Source organism: Pelobates fuscus, chromosome 8, assembly GCF_036172605.1.
Source record: "Pelobates fuscus isolate aPelFus1 chromosome 8, aPelFus1.pri, whole genome shotgun sequence".
Taxonomy (NCBI): domain Eukaryota; kingdom Metazoa; phylum Chordata; class Amphibia; order Anura; family Pelobatidae; genus Pelobates; species Pelobates fuscus.
In genome coordinates, this window is record NC_086324.1 from 99,382,741 (window position 1) to 99,400,711 (window position 17,971).

Sequence of the window (17,971 nt, forward strand, 5' to 3'; positions counted from 1 at the left end):
AATGCCTTCCTAGTTAACTGATTCATCAGATAGCCAATCTTGGATCTATCGGAAGGAAAGGAGCCGGGGGAGGCCTCAAAGTTGTGCTCAATTTGGTTAAGAAAACCATGGCATTCCTGAGCATTACCATCAAAATTAGGGGGTGGTGAGAGAGATAGATGAAGCCTTGCATACTATGGGTACAACAGTGACAGGAGGGGCTAGAGGAGGTCATTGATCCTCTGGTTGGGGGTGAGTGGTACGGGTCAACAAAGTCTGAAAGGCCTGGGCGAATTGGTCAATCCGGTGATCATTGTCTTCCTGCTTTCTTTTGCATGTCAACATGTGTTGACTTAATTCTGCAGGGTCCAAGTCCCTGTCGTAATGTCAGGAGGGGGTTGTGGCCCAACATGCAGAATCAAGTCAACTAGAAAAACGTTTGACCGGGCCTTAGAATGGTCGGATTTAACCTGGAAAGAATAGTCTGAAACAAGCCGAAGTCAGGGACACACAGACAGGAGCATAAACGAGAAGACAAAGCCAAAGGGTCAGGGATACCAGAAATACCAGGAATAATACCACCAAACTGGCTCTCGGATCATCAAAGAAGTGGAAACCGCGACATGGCAAAGAAGAAATAAAGAGATGGGCTTATATAGCCCATTCCTAGCATTCATTGGTGGACAAGGGTCACCTGACTTCAGAATGTGTGTGTGCGCTCTTTGTGTGGCCGCACACGCACGTATCTTATGCTGCTTTTACAACGGCCGGCGTGCAGATGAACGCCACGTTCGCTGGGGATGGACGCACCAGCGGATCTGGCTGTGATCCGCTGCAACTTTAAGTTTTGTTTTTTGTTCAAGTGACCGCACCGATCGGGTGCGGCCATGTGGTGTCGCGGGCCAGGAGCCGTGACAGAGATGTAATGCCCTATTTATATATGATAATACATTACTGGTCTATATAGGAAGGACTTTTTATTTGTACCCTGGAAAAATGTATATCAAGGTCACTTGATTAGATAAACATTTACCCAAAAGGTGTACATGTATTCCTGACACTATACACTATCTTGCATATGCTGCGCTGGTCTCGCCACAGCTGACCTCACTTGGCTCCATCTACATGGCGGAGATCATTAATCTTGATTATCTCAGCTAATCCAATGCTTTCCATAGGAAAGCATTTGGAGGCTATTGTGCATGCGTGGCACAAAGCTTTGGTGTGCCAATTAGCATCTCCTCATAGAGATGCATTGAATCAAAGCATCTCTATGTGCAACATTCAGCGCCTCCACGCATAGTGTGCACCCTAGTGACCTTCTGATTGAAAGCCACAAGAGATGTAACTAATCAGCAATGTGAACACTGTTTTGTCTGAAAAGGCAGTGTTTACAGAGCTATGGCTGCAGGGACAGGCTATAGACACAATAACCACTATATTAAGCTGTAGTGGTTCTGGTGACTGTAGTGCCCCTTTAAAGTTAGTCATGTTTTAGGAGTACGCCCAAAATGTTATGGTCACTCACTACCACCTACAATGTGCCAATAATAAACAACATCCATATTACCATCATAATACAGATAATCTCCTTCACAACAATATGAAATACAAAATTCAAATGACCTAACCATTCATGTTGCACCCGTATACCTTACATCACACATTAAACCCAAATAGTGTCTCTCATATGAGAGCCATTTGGCACTTAAAACGTTGCATTCTTTATTTACAAAGAGACACACACTGCAAGTGGAAGCAGCATTAGCACAAGAACAGGCCTTGAAACCTTCCTGATTTCAGCAAGGCAGTCCAAATATTTGGGTACTGTCCCGCTATCCACACTTTTGGGGACATCAGGGAACTATACCCAACAATCACAGTGCAAGCTCATCATTAGATGCACTAGGACCCATCAGAGAGCACTGAAACAGTGCTGCCTGCAGGGCCTGCCCTCTTTGGCAGGCAGTCTCATGTGCATTCGATCATGTCATGACCCTGCACCTTTAACTCACTCCCACCGGTGTCCAGTTTCTCAGGGTGTCGGAGTAGGGAGGTTTGTGAAATAGGTTTCCTTGAACAAACAGCTGTGTACAAGCCTTACATCAACATGCACAATGATGGACAAGGTATAATGGCCTGGGGCTATTTTTTTCAAAGATTGGACGAAGTCTTTTAGCCCAATGAAGGGTCATCTAAACGCAAGATACAATCAATACAACTGGCTACTGTAGCAAAGGTTTGTGGAAAGCTCTTATTCCAGCATGACTATGCTATTGTGCACAAAGTGAGGTCCATGAAGATGCAAGTGGCTGTACAGACTCTGACCTCAAACCCACTGAACAGATTTGGAATCAAATTATGTAATAACAGGTGCTTGACCCCATAAATATTATTTTGAATAAATGGGTACAAATCTTAGATGCACAATCCAATATCATTCAGAAAGACATGCCTATTAAGGGCTATTAAAACCGCAAAGGGGGTGTTATTAATACCCATATTTCTGGAATAGGATGCCCAACAAGGTCATGGGTGGGAAGGTCAGGTGTCCACATATATTTGCAACATAGTAGATATCTGATTAAATCAGTGCCCATAATCCCAGGGAGCAAGCATAATCCCAGGGAGGAAGAAGGCTAGTAGTGAGACAGGTACTGGGATCACATTGCATACATCACACTGTATCCCCATAGGTGTGCGCACGGGGTGTGTCTGGGCACACCCTAATCCCCCCGGCCCACGCTATCTACCTCCATGGGCCGGTGAGGGAGATCAAAGAACTCCCTCACCGGTCCAAAGGCAGGGAGGGAGGCAGGAGAGGACCCAGGGAGCTCTAGCCAGCAGTTCCGCCGGGTTCCTCAGATCTTTCAAGATTGAACTCTATCCCTGCAGTCTAGAGTTCACTTACCACTGGACCACCAGGGATGGCAGCAGCACGGTCCCCCCTAGCCCCACAGTCCCTCCAAACAAATACACACAAACAGCACCCTTAAACACACACAGTACCCACACAGGAGAGAGAGTGTGTGTGTGTGTATATATATATATATATATATATATATATATATATATTTTTTTTTTTTTTATATATATTCACAGCGTGTGTTTGTGCTTTAGGGTGCACACCCTTATGCAATAGGATGCGCACGCCTATGTGTATCCCAAGAAGTTTCCTGACAGTCACATACATAGCATGCATAATATGCAAACAACATGAGGTATAAATAATTCACCATTGCTGTATCTTACTTAGATCATTGTGTTTGTTTATTCCCTAGATAAAGATTTGCTGTGGTGTATTTACTGTTCACAGTACTCCTGATTGCAAAATTTACTGGAATTTAGTTTTTAAAAAAATACTATTGATGTCCTTGTTCCCTCTTTAGGGCTATTTTAAAAAAAGGTTATAAGCGATACTTGAGAAAAGTTGAGAAATATTAATTCAAAACTTCTGCATTTTAATGTCCTTCTTGTGCAAGCGTGCAATAAAGGAAGGGCTACCCCTCCAGGCCTAAAAATTGCCAGCAGTGCACACTTTCAGATAAGCACAGGTGGTATTTCTAAAATCACAGATGGACCTCTTAAAACCTCTGAGTCACTGATCGATCCATCTGTGTTGATGACAATATCTTTATTGGACAATGCTTTAAGACCGGGTAGGTGACTGAAAAAGCTAATGGCTTTAGACTTAATGCATGACAAATTATCCATCACATTAGAACCTCTGTTCAAGAAGGACTTGGAGCATGACAGCTGCATACAATACCCAGACTGGTCTATAAAGGGGTTACTGCAGAGATGTGCAGCTTGTGAATGTAAATAACCAGGACTCAGGAGAGGATGTAAGACTGAACATCCCAAGTAATAATGCTCAGCCCCCATTGATACTGTCTCAAACTGGGCTTCTGGAATATTCAGTCACTGACCACACACACAAAATGGACTTCAAATGTGCCTTCCAGTTAGTATTATAAATAAACAATTTCATCCTATTTTTTTTCTCAAACTTCTTTTATCTATTTTAAGCTCTTAAACAGATCCTGCCTCTCAGGGTTCAGAAAGCTGATAACAAAAGCCTACACATACACACATCAAGAAGTTGGATGTAACAGGATGCTTGCTAAAAGGGAAGTCATAACATGCAGGAAACACAGTTTCCCCTTCCTCATTCAACAGGACCAGTTGTCTTTCACATGTGCTTCACGTTTGTACAATTCAACACACAGCTGCTAGAGAGTATGATGTTACACCCAGCTCAAGGATTAATGAATTTTCACAATACATATGACATTGGGAGAAAAAAGGACAAATTAATGCTCATTCTTGAATACTGTAAAAACACAGGAAATCTAAATTTGACACCAAGTACAGCCTTAAAGGAACACTACAGCGTTAGGAATACAAATATACATCTCTAACGCTATAGTGCCTTAGTCACCGGTCGCCTCGCTAAACCTTTGCTTTTTAGCTGAAACCATTAAGATCGATCTCAGCCAATCCAATGCTTTCCTATATAAAAGCAATGGGAGGCTAGTGTGCATGCGCTGCAAAACGCCATGCCGTGCCAATCAGATGGTCTCTATGAGTTTTACTCTGCTATTTCACAGGAGTGCCTCTGGTGGATGTCATAGACAGTCACTAGAGACAGGTTAACCCTTCAAAGAAAACTTTGCTAACGGCAAGGTTTTTAATTGCAGGATTAAAACTGAGGGCATATGGCATTAAGATGATTTGTTCTGGGTGCATCTAGTGTCCCTTTAACTAGTTAAATTTAACTCACTCAGTAAAATAGGTCTAAGATAATGTTATTTTATTCAAGTCTGAGCTTGCTAATATCAGGGTCATGGAATTCATATTGCCGATGCTTTGGACATCTAGTTTTGAATCTGATGGGTAGTAAGTTTTATATATATATATATATATATATATTTTTTTTTTTTAAACCTTTAGCAATACTGCAAGTTCAAGGTTCCCACCTGGCCGGTATTTTACCAATACCAGTCGGTATTTGATGTACTCTGGCCGGTGCTGGTATTGTAAAACTACCGGTAATACAATTGCCGGTATTTTTCTTTCAAAAGAATATTAAGAAATATTGGCACCGGTCACCAGGGTGTGCAGTGCTCTCAGACCGAACTAAGAAAACTCGTTGGTGCTTGGCTGTGATGGGATGTCGGAGCATATCCCTGCCCTCTCCACTGATAGAGTCTGCGTGGGAAGAGCAGGAGCTGCAGGTCAAGGAGATGGAAACATGGCAGTAGGAGCGGTGTCTTGAGAGCAGGTACGGGTGTGTGCGTGCGTGTGCTCGGCCGTCTGCGGGCGTGTGCACTCGGCAGTCTGCGAGCGTGTATGTGGGTGTGTACTCCGCAGTCTGTGGGTGTGTGTACAGCATTCTCTGTATGTATTCAGCAGTCTGTGGGTGTGTGTACAGCATTCTCTGTATGTATTCAGCAGTCGGTGTGGGTGCACACAGCAGTCTCTGTGTGTGTATGTAGCAGTCTTTGCATGTGTGGGTGTGTACTCAGCAGTCTGTGGGTGTGTACTCAGCAGTCCCTGTATGTATTCAGCAATCTGTGTCTGTATGTTTATTTAGCACTCTGTATGTATTCAGCAGTCTCTGTAGAATATCCATCTCGGTTATAAATGGTATGCACACACACACACACACAATAACATACACAGAGATTGTAGACATACACTCAAAGTATACAGACAATGACATGCTCAGACAACAGTATGATCACACTGTTAAACACATTTAGACGACACACTACCACACACACACTAATACAGACAGTACATACACACAGTCAAAGTACAAACATTGTAAGTAGTTTATTAGTAAATTTGGAATTTTCTACTTCCAAATGTTGTCATTCATTTATGTATATTGTGCCCTGTGATGTCACGCATTTATAATTAATTATGTATATTAGAATGGCCAGTACTTTTTCCAAAAAAGGTGGCAACCCTACGCAAGTTACAGGACTGCTGCAGTAAGGATAGAAAGGTGATAGAAAGGTAAGCCGGACTACGAGGGGGAGTACAGGACACCACTACAGCCAGCACACAAAACACACATTACATACAGACACTCTGCCAGCTCAATCTTACACTTACTACATACAGCCAGCACACAGCAAACACACATTAGCAGCACGTACACACATGCATACTTAATGCAGCCAGCACACACCAATCAAGGTATGGGGAAAGCATAGAGTGAGACAACAGGGAGCCAAAGGGTTGAGGGGATTTGCATTGATAAAGGGGTTACACCTGAAACTTTTGCATTATTTCTATGTTTTTCTATGAGGGCTTCCCTAGTTTTTTTTTTCTAACAGGAATTTAGGGTGACAGCAGCACGGAAGTAACTTTTTTGGGTATGTTAATACCTGACCTCTAACTTCAGTGTGGTCACGAGAGGTTGAGACACTGTGTCCAGGTGTCTCAATTTTTTTAATTTGGGTCAGGAGAAGAAGCTTGTCGTGAGGGACAATTGGATTGGACAATAATTTTTATTATTACATTTTTTACATTTTCACACACCGGTTTATACATAAACATATAAAACAGTCCAACTTCAAGATAAAGTGACCTTTGTTTATAAAAATTGGCCTAACCACATCATCGGGGCACTGCCACACGTTTCAAAGTAAATAGCATGTTCACAATTGGTGAAAATGAATTTAAAATAATACTTTTAATACAGTATGCAGTTCTCAATCTTAAGATGATCAAATGTAACAGCTTTATCAATTACTGGTCCAACCAACACTGGTTAGCGAAACAATCCCCGAACACAGAAGTAAATTCTGTGGTCACTTTGGTTGTTCTGGCCTTGCGTTTACCTTAGTAAATAACCCTTCGAATATGTTGCTTGGTGGAATTGTGCTACCATTTTCAGTGAAAGTAAAACCCTACATGAACAAAAATAAGATTTGACGTACAAAACAACAGGAAATAGGAGATTTCAGCACCCAGTCGGACAGTGAAATGGCCAGCTAATACTCACATGAATGTTCGGTATTTAACATCATCGCTCTCTGCCAGCTCCTCACATGTTAATCCTGCATGTTCTTTCCATGTCTTTTGGCATTTCTTGCATGTTTCCTGTGAAGTGCATAAAAGTATTTTTGAAGTGACAAAGATTTTCAGCTGTATGTAAAGACACTAGACAACAAGAGCATCGCTGTGAGGCTAGCTGGAAATGCTCTAGGCTGCAATTCATGCACATTTAGACAATTAATCAGACAAAATAATAATTAAATTAAAAACAGTCATGCCATTTTAATCCCTTTATGATAATGGTCAATGACAGTCTAGGACAATGGTAGGTAACCTTTTGGTAGCACTCACAAGGTTCCCAAGAGCCTAGCGGCCTACAAAATTCTTAAATTTGAAAAAAGTGTGGAACAACCAGGTTTCTTCATAGGGCTGGCTGCACAATAAAACCGAGGGCCTTGCTAAGAGAGGTGACCAAGAACCCAATAGTCACTGTGGGTAATCAGGTGTTGAGACGTGAGAAACTTGTGGAAGGGCAGCCATCACTGCAATACAATACTTTACAGAATGCTGCACCATAAGCCTGCCTCTTAAACTACGCCACTTATGCCGGACAGAACTCCTGATCAAATGCATGCACACAGTCACATCCACAACAGCACTGGGTGAGCTGCTTTAATTCACAACCAGGCTGCAGACAGTCAGAGAAACTATGAACAGGTAATGATATCCCTTACTATATGTCTCCTGCTTGTAATGCTGGCTGTGCTTTAGTTCAGATCATTCAATGGTCAGTGGCTGAGCTGCTGGCATTCTTTTTATAAGGAAGTATTTTTCTGGAGTGAGGGGTGTGGATAAAAAGGCAGTCTTACGATGCAGAATTCCACAAAACATTTATTTTATGCAAAAACTATAAAGATCTGAGGATGCAAAAAATACAGCACATTAATGTTTCAAAGGGACCCTATAGTGTTAGGAATACAATATTGTATTCCTAGCACTACAGTGCCCTCTGGTCCCCCTTACAGTGGATTAAAACCTTTATTTACTCCGATCTCCAACATGGAAACTAATGTGTATGCGTGGCGAGCAGGATTTTACGGACGATGGTTGTCTGCATGCAGAGCAGGAGTACGTCCAGTGTCAGTTAAGTGACCCAGACTCCAGTAAAATCCTGGAAGCACCTTCAGTTGCTGTCTCAATAACTTTGTTTTACATTACAGGGACATTGCACCCAGACCACTTCAAGAAGCTGACGTGGTCTGGAGGCCTATAGTTTTCCTTTAAAGTTATATTGGTGCCCGGAGTGTCTCTTTAAATTGAGGTCATAAATGTGCAAAAAAACTATTCATAAATGCATTTTTGTTTTTCCTTCTCACTATTTCAACATAAACAGGGAGAAAAGCTAGAGGAAATCATACAGCTATTTCACAGAAACTTGTAAGGTATTTGTCGATTTTATTTATAGTTATAGTTACATAGCTGAAAAGAGACTTGCGTCCATCACGTTCAGCCTTCCTCACATATGTTTTTGCTGTCGATCCAGAAGAAGGCAAAAAACTCAGTCTGAAGCGTTTCCAATTTTGTCATAAACTAGGAAAAAATTCCTTATTGACCCCAAAATAGCAGTCAGATATCTCCTAGGATCAAGCAGCTATTACCCCACTAATTAATTATATCCCTGTATGTTTTTGCAAGTATCTTTTTGTACTCTTATAAAACCACATCTTCAGGCAGAGAATACTTTTCTTTACCTTAGATGGAATCTAATTTCTTCCAGCCTAAATGCGTGACCTCATGTCCTATGTATAGCCCTGTTTATGAATAGATTTCCAAATAATGGTTTGTACTGGCCCTGAATATATTTGTATAATGTTATCATATTCCTCTGAGGCGCGAGAGAGATTTACATTTTTTAACCCTTCTTCGCAACTAAAATGCTCCATTCCTTTTTATCAATGTTGTAGTTTGTCTCTGCACTTTTTCTAGGGCCATGATATGCTTCTTTAGAACAGGTGCCCAAAATTGCACAGCATATTCAAGGTGTGGTCTTTCCAACGATTTATAAAGAGGCAAACATTGCAATACAAAGCAATTCAGCATGTACACGAAGAAGTATCACAAGTAAACATATTAGTACAGTCCAATAACTCAAACTACAGTTTAGTCAAGAAAGTCAATTACAGTCAATTCAAATTTTAGTCAGATTTCTGTTTTCTCCTGAAAACTACATTACAACAGATGAAATGCTAAAGTGATATAGATATCTATTCTTAATAAAATGCATGTTATCTTGTCCAAGAAACTATGAAGGGAAAAAGTTGCTCTAATATTTTTAATATGATATATTTTTGCATTTTAAAAGCATTATTTGTACACTGAATAAACTGTAGCCTTTAGTGTGCCTTTAATTTGACAAAGTAGTATGTCTTGCTTCCAGGCTCTGACTTCGATTTCCAATAATGTATGGAGAGTTTGCATTTAAGAATTAGTAGTGTCCCAAGTGTAAAGATACAAAAAGAACAGACTGCTTTCAAGGGCCAGCAACATATGGCTGTTAATGACAGAGGAATGTACAATGCACTGCACATTCATCTGGCGTGCACAACAGTGCTTATTAAAGTTCACATTCATTTAATAAACAGTAGCAATGTACACATACAATATACAAAACTAAAAAGGGCATGTCAAACAAAAGGAGACAAAAAAAACAAACCCTAAACTACTCAGACTAAAATATGATGTGTTCATTTATGTTTCAATGGTGTCTATAGTTGTTACCACTACCCCTCAAATTACGAGGAAAATCTATTTAGAAAGTGACCATTTTTTTCATATGCTAGTTACTATAGATAAAAAAAAAAGTGGATCTATCACGTAGAAATCTTTTACAATCAAATACATTGTTTTTTTAATGAAAATTTTGGTTTGAAAGTTAATGTCAATTATTTAACAGAGGTGAGACAAAACAGACAAACCTTGTACTATTATGCCTTCTCAGTACTTTCCACTGACATTTGTGGAACAATGGAATAACAATTGCAATGAATACTTCTGGGGGCCTATTTATGTTTGTTACATGCTCAACTTCCTACATTTATAGAGGTGATTCATGTTGCACAACATTAAAGGAACACTCTCGGCACCATAAGAATTACCCATTCATTGTACTTTATGATGTAAGCCAGCCCCCCTGTCCATGCTACTTTGCACAACATTTGTCATAACTGCAACAATTTATAAAAATGTTTTGGCATTAAAATGGACCAATCTCTCGCTCTGTCAAAGATGCAATTTATACTTCCTCTTTTACTACATACATTTTTGTATGGTGCACTTGTGTTGGGAAGGGGTATACTGTGGAGGTCTGTAACGGTCTTTTCTCGCACTAAAGCAAAGACATACCTGTGCGCATGTGCAGTCTGGGGCTCAGATGAATGTTGCACACAGCCGGCTGCTAGCTACATTCATCACCTCTGCTCATAATGCATTAATACCAAATACAGCATCAATGTTCAGGTTTAAAAGGGAGCTTCTAATAATCAATCACAGGCTTCTGGGACCAAGTAATACTTCAAGTGGCTGCAATATTATTTTTTGAACATTATATATGTCAGATTTAAATGTTTCAACTTTTATTTACAATACACATTGCTTGTATCTAAATGGCTAACTGATACACCATTAACATTCCAGTGAAATCTCATCTATTTACTCTGATGAGATTTCAATGCTCTATAAACAGAATTTTGTTTATGAAAAAATGGGGGATATTTATCTAAGTGTTCTAAAAAGTAACAGTTAAGTAAATGTGAAGAAAATAATGACTAATATTGAATTTAAGTGTTCTAAAAGTAATATAAAAACGTACGGTTTTCTTGATAGTATATTCTGTCAGTTGTCACAAACATTTTCATTTCAACAGAAATGTAAAGAAAAAAAAAACAAAAAAAAACGCCTCTAGCAAATTTGGGGCCGAGATTCTGGGTTGTTCTATGAAGAAGAGCATATCGTCAGCATATGCCGCGACCCAATGTTCTGCCCCGCCCAGTCGGGTCCCCACAATGCCCCCGTCCCGTATGACCGCCTCCAGAAAAGGTTCGAGAGTGAGGGCAAACAGGAGGGGTGACAGGGGGCAGCCCTGATGGGTGCCACTGTGAATGCTAAATGGTTTTGTCAGTGCTCCGTTGACCCGAATGCGTGCCGTTGGGTTGGTGTACAGAGCAGCCACCCATGTTCGTATGTTGGGGCTGAATCCCATGTGGCGTAGTGTCTCCGCGAGGAAGGTCCAGTCCACCCGGTCAAACGCTTTTTCAGCGTCTGTTGACAGGAGCATAACCTCCCGTTTACCAGACCTGGCCGCGTGGAATACGTTGAGGGCTCTGATGGTGTTGTCCCTGGTCTCCCTTCCGGGTATGAAACCGACTTGGTCTGGGTGTACCAGGTCAGGTAGAGCTTGGGTGAGCCGAAGCGCCATTGCCTTAGCGAATATCTTCAGGTCCGCGTTCAGTAATGAGATTGGACGGTAGCTGGCGCAATTAGTGGGATCTTTACCCTCTTTTGGGAGGACGGTGACGATGGCACTCAAGGTGTCCTTGGGGAAGCAGCCACCCGTTTGGATTGAGTTGAGGCCTGTTAAGAGTCTCGGCAATAGTATGTCCTTAAAGGTGCGGTGGTACAATAGCGGTAGCCCGTCCGGACCTGGAGCCTGATGTGGCTTTGAGGCTTTCATGGCTCCGCCCAGTTCTTCGATCGTCAGAGGTTGGTCTAATTCCGCTTCCTGCTCCGGGGTGAGTTTTCTAGCCACATGTCTTTCAAGGTATGCCAGAACTCTGCTTCTATGGCGCTGCCCCGCGGGGCCCTCCCGTGCTCGTGCCTGTGCGTATAGCGCCGCGTAGTATTCTTGGAATGCCTCCAGGATGACCTCCGGCAAGCGTGTGACGCCTCCGCCTCGTGCGTGGATCTTGTGGATGTGTTGTGTCCTCCTTTTATCCAGTAACATCCGTGCCAGCAGTCTGCCACTCTTATTAGAGTGTTCATAGAAGAATCTAGCTGACTTTCTAGCTGTGTGTAGTTGTCCCTGCGATAGGATGTCTCGAAGTTCCCTACGGGCCACTTTGAGGTGGAGATATGTGCCTTCATCCAGTGTGTGTTTATGTTCGTGTTCCAGATCGGCTATGCGCTTCGTTAGGGTGGTCAAGCGTGTGAGTCGGTCTTTTTTGCGCCTCGTATTCTCTGCAATGAGGCGGCCCCGGATGACGCACTTATGCGCTTCCCAGAGCATTAGTGGAGGCACGTCCGAATGCTCGTTGTCAGCGAAGTATTGGGTTAGGGTTTCAGCTACCGTGGTCTTGAGTGCGAGGTCATCGAGAAGGAACTCATTAAGTTTCCACTGTCGTTCTCTGGGTTTGAACAGTGGAGATCTTGTGTGAGCCACCACAGGTGCGTGGTCGGAGTGTTCCATTGGTTCAATGTTAGTGTTATGCAGCAGGTTCAAGTATTCTTGCGCTAGGAATATGTAGTCAATGCGACTAATGTGCGTGGACCGCCGAGTAGTGGGTGTAGTCTCGGTCGTCTGGGTGGCTCACCCTCCAGCAGTCCACCAGCCCCAGTTTGCCCAGGGCCCTCCGTGTTGTGCGTATGCAATGCGCGGGCACCGCGCTTGCCCCTCTGGTGGTGTCTAGGCGGGGGTCGAGCGGTATGTTCAGGTCCCCCGCCATTACCAGCAGACCTTCTCTAAAGCCTTCCAACTTGGCCAGAGTCTGGTTTATGAAGATATGTTGTCTTCTTCTTGGGGCTATAGAGGCTTGCGATGGTATACGTATGGTCTGCTATGGTGCCTTTAATAAAAAAGATAGCGCCCGTTGGGATCCGCCAGCGTCGCCCTGCATTGGAATGGCACCGTGTGAGCAAACAATATTGCCACCCCCGCCTTCTTGTTGTCCGGGTGATTCGCGTAGTACCCTGCTGGGAAACATCGGTTCTCTAATTTGGGTGCATCGCTGCCTCTGAGGTGCGTCTCCTGCAAGAACGCCACAGACGCCCTTGCGGCCCACAGCTTGTTCAGCAGGCGTGTGCGCTTCTCTGGCACATTGAGCCCTTGGACATTGTTCGACCAGTATGTTAGCCGGGCCGGCGTGAAGCCTCCCTTGGCTGCTGCTGCCACAGGGGGGCGGCCCCGCACCCGCCCCGGGGGAAGGTGAGGGCATAGTGGGGTGTGGTTTGTAGTCAGGAATGTTTCTAGGGCTGTTGTCTCCGTCTAGTGGTGTGGATGTGGGGTATTGGGGAGAGTTTTGATGTGACTATGTCCCGGGGGCAGCCGTCGCAGGGGCAGAGAAGGGTCTCTGTCCCGCGACCCCGGTAATATATACAAGTAGGGTCTGTCACAGTGAGGTTCAGTGTAGCCACCGAAGGAGGTGTGTCCGTATGTCTGGAGTTGTGTCCTGTCTGCGGTCTCCTAAGGAGACACCCAACATGCGGGGGGCTGCACGTGGTAGTGTTTGGTGGCTGATTCGAGCTATGGGGGCTGTATGCCTGTCTGACCCGCTGTCCGTGTCTGCTATCCCTGTCCATGTGTGGGCAGCATTAGTTTCTGCTTGTGTGCTATGTGCCCGTCTGGGCTCACCCGTCACCCTTCAGCTCGTCCCGGCTTGCTCTCGCTCATCAGTTCGCCGTCCTCTTGACGCCCATTAGCATAGGCGCCCACCTTTGACCCGTGGCCCCCTGGACCAGTCTTCTAGTCACGTAGCGACCCCCCGCGGGGAGCCCCTCATGACCAGTGACCTAAAACAGAGGGTGGCCTTATATGGCTATCTGGACCTTAAGGCGGTGCCGTTAACAATATGGCACCATGAGTCTTCGTCCCCCCACCCCTGGTGCCCCTTTGGACCGCTTTTTCTGATCTGCGTGCTGTATGTGGCGAATATGTGTGTAGTGGTATCCCGCTGTGAGGAACATTTGTGTAAAAGCTTGCAACGATAAACCTGTAACTGTCAACTATTAGCCACGGCCCTCGCCGTCCCGCCGCGCCCGGGGGCATGCACCTGGCTTTCTCTTGCGGCTGTCCAGCTCGGGCCGTTGCAAACACCCAGGCCAAGCCCCGCCCCATCCCCCCCGCAAAGCCCCGGTCACCCGTGCAAATCGTGAGTCAATGGGCCAGGGTTCAACCGTGGTAGTGGTCCTTTAAACAGTCAAATGCTTGTAGCCGCGGCCATTGTGTACTCCGGACACCCTGGCGGGCACGTCCTGGCCCCTTGAGGGTTGTCCCATGTGCCTCGCTCCCCACCTCATGGAGCCCCAAGGCCATCAGTCGACCCCCTCACCCCTGGAGTCCCCTCACCCCTGGAGTCCCCGACCCACCCAACTTATGAGGGTCCCCAGTAAGCATCACCATTAAACTATCGGGCATTACTCTAGGGTGACAGGGCCGCTGGAACAGTACATACCCCCCTCAGAGGCCTCCACATGTCCTCGATATGAAGCGTAGAGTTGTTGCAGCAGGAGCCGTCAGCCTCCATGTGGGTGCTGATCCAAATGGGGCGGTGGAGCGGGTCCCGCGTGCGTGGGCGCATCCCCATCGGTAACTATTCTTCGGGGCCCTCTGGGCCGCCCCTGCGCCCTGGCGGTCCGGAGTTTGGCCGGAGGTTATGCGCTGCGTCTGTTGGTCCTGTTGTTCGAGCCGGGGGATTGTCTAGGATCCAATTCGGAATCGGCACGTCAGGTAAGCCGGTCATCCGGAGGAAGCGGTGCACGTCGTTGGGCCAGCGAATTACATGCCAGACGTTCCCCATCCTGGCCTGGAGGCTGAATGGAAACCCCCATTTGTAGAGGATTCTCCGTGTAACAGATCGACGGGCACCCCGACTGGGTACCTCCGTTGAAGGATGCTCCTAGCGCTTCCTGAGGCCTCCAAGCACTGCAGCAGACACCATAACCACCGCGGACTCCTCCAGAGAGCAAAACAGGAACCAGCGCTTACCAGGCATGTAGCAAGGGAATATGACAAGCATAGCAATCCCTTGTAGCAGATTCCCCCAATAAGACGACGAGTGAGACGACACTCCAAATTGAGGGTAAAGAAGAACTCTGGTTTAATGGCAGGTACTCTGCTTTTATGCAGTGCTCCCCTGCAAGGGAGACGCCCACAGACAATTAGGCATTAACCAACCAACTATCAGTTACATCCCACATATTCCCTCCACTCTGCTTGGGAGATAATTGAGTTTCTTACTGTATGTCCTCAATTATCTCCAAGCTAAAACTTATACATTTTTATAATTTTAAAACTATACATTCAATCTTAATAAAAACCACATATTAATCAGCACACTTGAAATATGAACACACTCAAAAATCATGCAAATCCTTCCATTAGTTCAAAAGTTAGTCGGAAGTCCTTTGTGACCGACCGCAGGCACATTTTCATGCCCAAAACAGTTCCACAGATTCAGGCTGTGCGGTCGATCCATTTCTGCCCTGAAAATAACAAAGTCCCATCCGAAGGCGGCGTTTGAATCGTCGAACGCACTTCGACTTCTGTCGAAGTGAAACCGGGGTTGTGTTTCCGTGGTGTTATATGGTCTACCAGAGGTCTATTTTACACCCAGAATGACAAAGTCCCGTCCGAACGGGTGTTCAAATCTTCGAACGGGACTTAGTCTCCAGCCGCAGTGTCGAAGGGTAGGGGAAGGTACAGCTCACCACGTTCGACTGGATTAAAATGGCCGCCACCACCACGACTTCGGCACTTCGACTGCATCCGAAGTGACAGTTTAAAAGTTGTAATACTGCTCCACATTATTTGAAGGGCCAGGAACAGCATATAAACATCCATGGTGCCCAAATACCCTTCTTACAGGGTTAATACACCCCAGGGCCATAGTCGCAGGGCAGGAGGCTAGCAACCAGGCTTCTCCAGTTCACAGTGGCGAGGTTGGTTCCGCCACACTCCGTTCCTGTAGGAGGCGGGTAAGTGGCCTCAGGGCCCGTCGGTGATAGACAGATCCTGGAAGAGGGTGACCTGTGCGTCCATGTAGGATACATGCGGCGTGTTCTGGCGGCTCTCATGAGGGCCTCCTTAAACTGTAACGACACCAGTGAGCAGACGATGTCTCTGGGTTGGCCGTCTCTCCTGGGGGCCCGATGCGCTCTCTCTATGCCAAATTCCTGCGGAGCTGTGTCCCCCAGGAGGTGCGTAAATAGGCCCGTGAGGATCTCCTGCAGGGCCTCACCCTCCGCCAGGCCCCAGATTCTGATGTTGTTCCGGCGGCCCCTGTAATCCAGGTCTTCGATCTGCCGGCGGAGATCCAGGAGGATGTTGCCCTGCCTCGTGGTGGCCAGATCTGCGGCCTGCTGATGCTGTGCAGCCTGCAGGTGAGTTTCTTCCAGGGCATCCACCCTCTGCTCCAGTGCGGAAAGGTCGCTAAGAACAGTCCCCATAGAGATGCACTGACTCAATGCATTTATGAGGAGATGCTGACTGGTGCAACACCATGCACGCTTGCCTCCCAATGCTAAATAAAGTGGAGTATAAAGTTAGTTAGTTTAACATGCTAGTGTTAGGAATATGTGTTTTCCTGACGCTAGAATGTTCTTTTAATAAAAACACACTTTAAAAAAAAAAAAAAAAAAATGTATTCTACATAAATACCTAGGGTTTGCCACATGGCAATCAGTACTTGTGTAGTTTGGCAAAAATAGTTGTATTTACCCAGTCCAAATTTCTGTAAACTTATGAGCACGCATTAAATGCTCATGACAGGCTGTGAGATCTGGGCTGCAGAAGAAATTGTTAAAAGAACACTATAATGTCAGGAATACAAGTGTTTATTCCGGACACTATAGTTCTAAAATGGCCATTTAACCCCCTGGAACTCCTTACCTCTGGTTAAAAAGGAGAGTTGAATCCCCAATAGCCTAGCAGTCACAACTAGCATTCCTCATTAGATCCCTCTAGACTTCAAGCTTATTCGAGCAGGGTTTTTGACAATCTCGTGCTTCCCGTTAATATTTGTAATAATTTGTATCTTATTTGCAATTATATTATTATCATCATAGAGCTCCAACATATTCTGCTTTACAATTATAGAAAGGGGGATAAAGAAGGGCCTGCTCAGGCAACCTTACAATGTATGAGTACACTTACTGGTAAGGTGGTCTATCAGAGATTTGAACCTAGGTTTTCCAGTTCTAAGAACCTGGTCTGTGCCTCCGTGTGTGATATTTCTTATAGGTTATTGACGGTGTGATATTTGTGATGGTTATTTAATTCAGATTTTAAGGTTACTGAAGAAGCCCCTCCTCCCCCTTATTTTTTTGTCAGATTGCTTCACTATGGCTTGACTAAAGAAAGAGGAACACCTATAGCTTTCTAGAACCAAAACCACTATAATAAGTTGTAGAATGAATCCTTAGAGTCTGAAGATTTTGTTTCTGCAGTGAACCTAGCTGTTCTATACAAATTCCCTATTCCCACACCACAGGCACATCTAACGCAATAATGGTTCAGATAGTTAACAAAGTCTTTCTTTTTCTCCACTATTTATAGCAGTCCTCTTACAGAGTGTGGAGATTCTGAATGCACATTGCAGCACTAGACTTGGAAGCATCTCTAGCGGCTGTCTGAGTGACTGCCATAGAGATGTTACTAGGCAGGAATGTAAACGCTGCCTTTTCAGGGCAATGTAAACCCTGCCTTTTCTCTAAAACAACAGCATTTACCAGCCCAGCAAAGCACCCAGAGCTTAATCAGCTGTTCCACTGACCTTTGAAACAGCCTGATTTTAAAACTTATCCAGCCCAGCAAAGCACCCAAAGCTCAATCAGCTGTTCCACTGCCCTTTGCAACAGATAGACTTCTGGAAGACCAACATTTCATTATATTTTTACATACCCTGTTGTTTTTGTTGTGTGTGTTTTTATATTTAGTGATTTTATTTTATTCTTTTCAATGTATATATTTCCATGTCTTTGTAACTACAGCCTG

General features: G+C 44.7%; 1 protein-coding gene across 3 annotated transcripts in view; it reads right to left on the reverse strand.

Moving 5' to 3' along the window:
- Positions 1-17,971, reverse strand: part of RNF216 (ring finger protein 216) — a 288,938-nt gene that overhangs the window by 33,891 nt on the left and 237,076 nt on the right. For all 3 annotated transcript variants that reach the window (XM_063430189.1, XM_063430187.1, XM_063430188.1), the window contains one exon: positions 6,998-7,095. In XM_063430189.1, the coding sequence (XP_063286259.1) occupies positions 6,998-7,095 (98 nt within the window). The remainder of the gene's footprint in view (positions 1-6,997; positions 7,096-17,971) is intronic.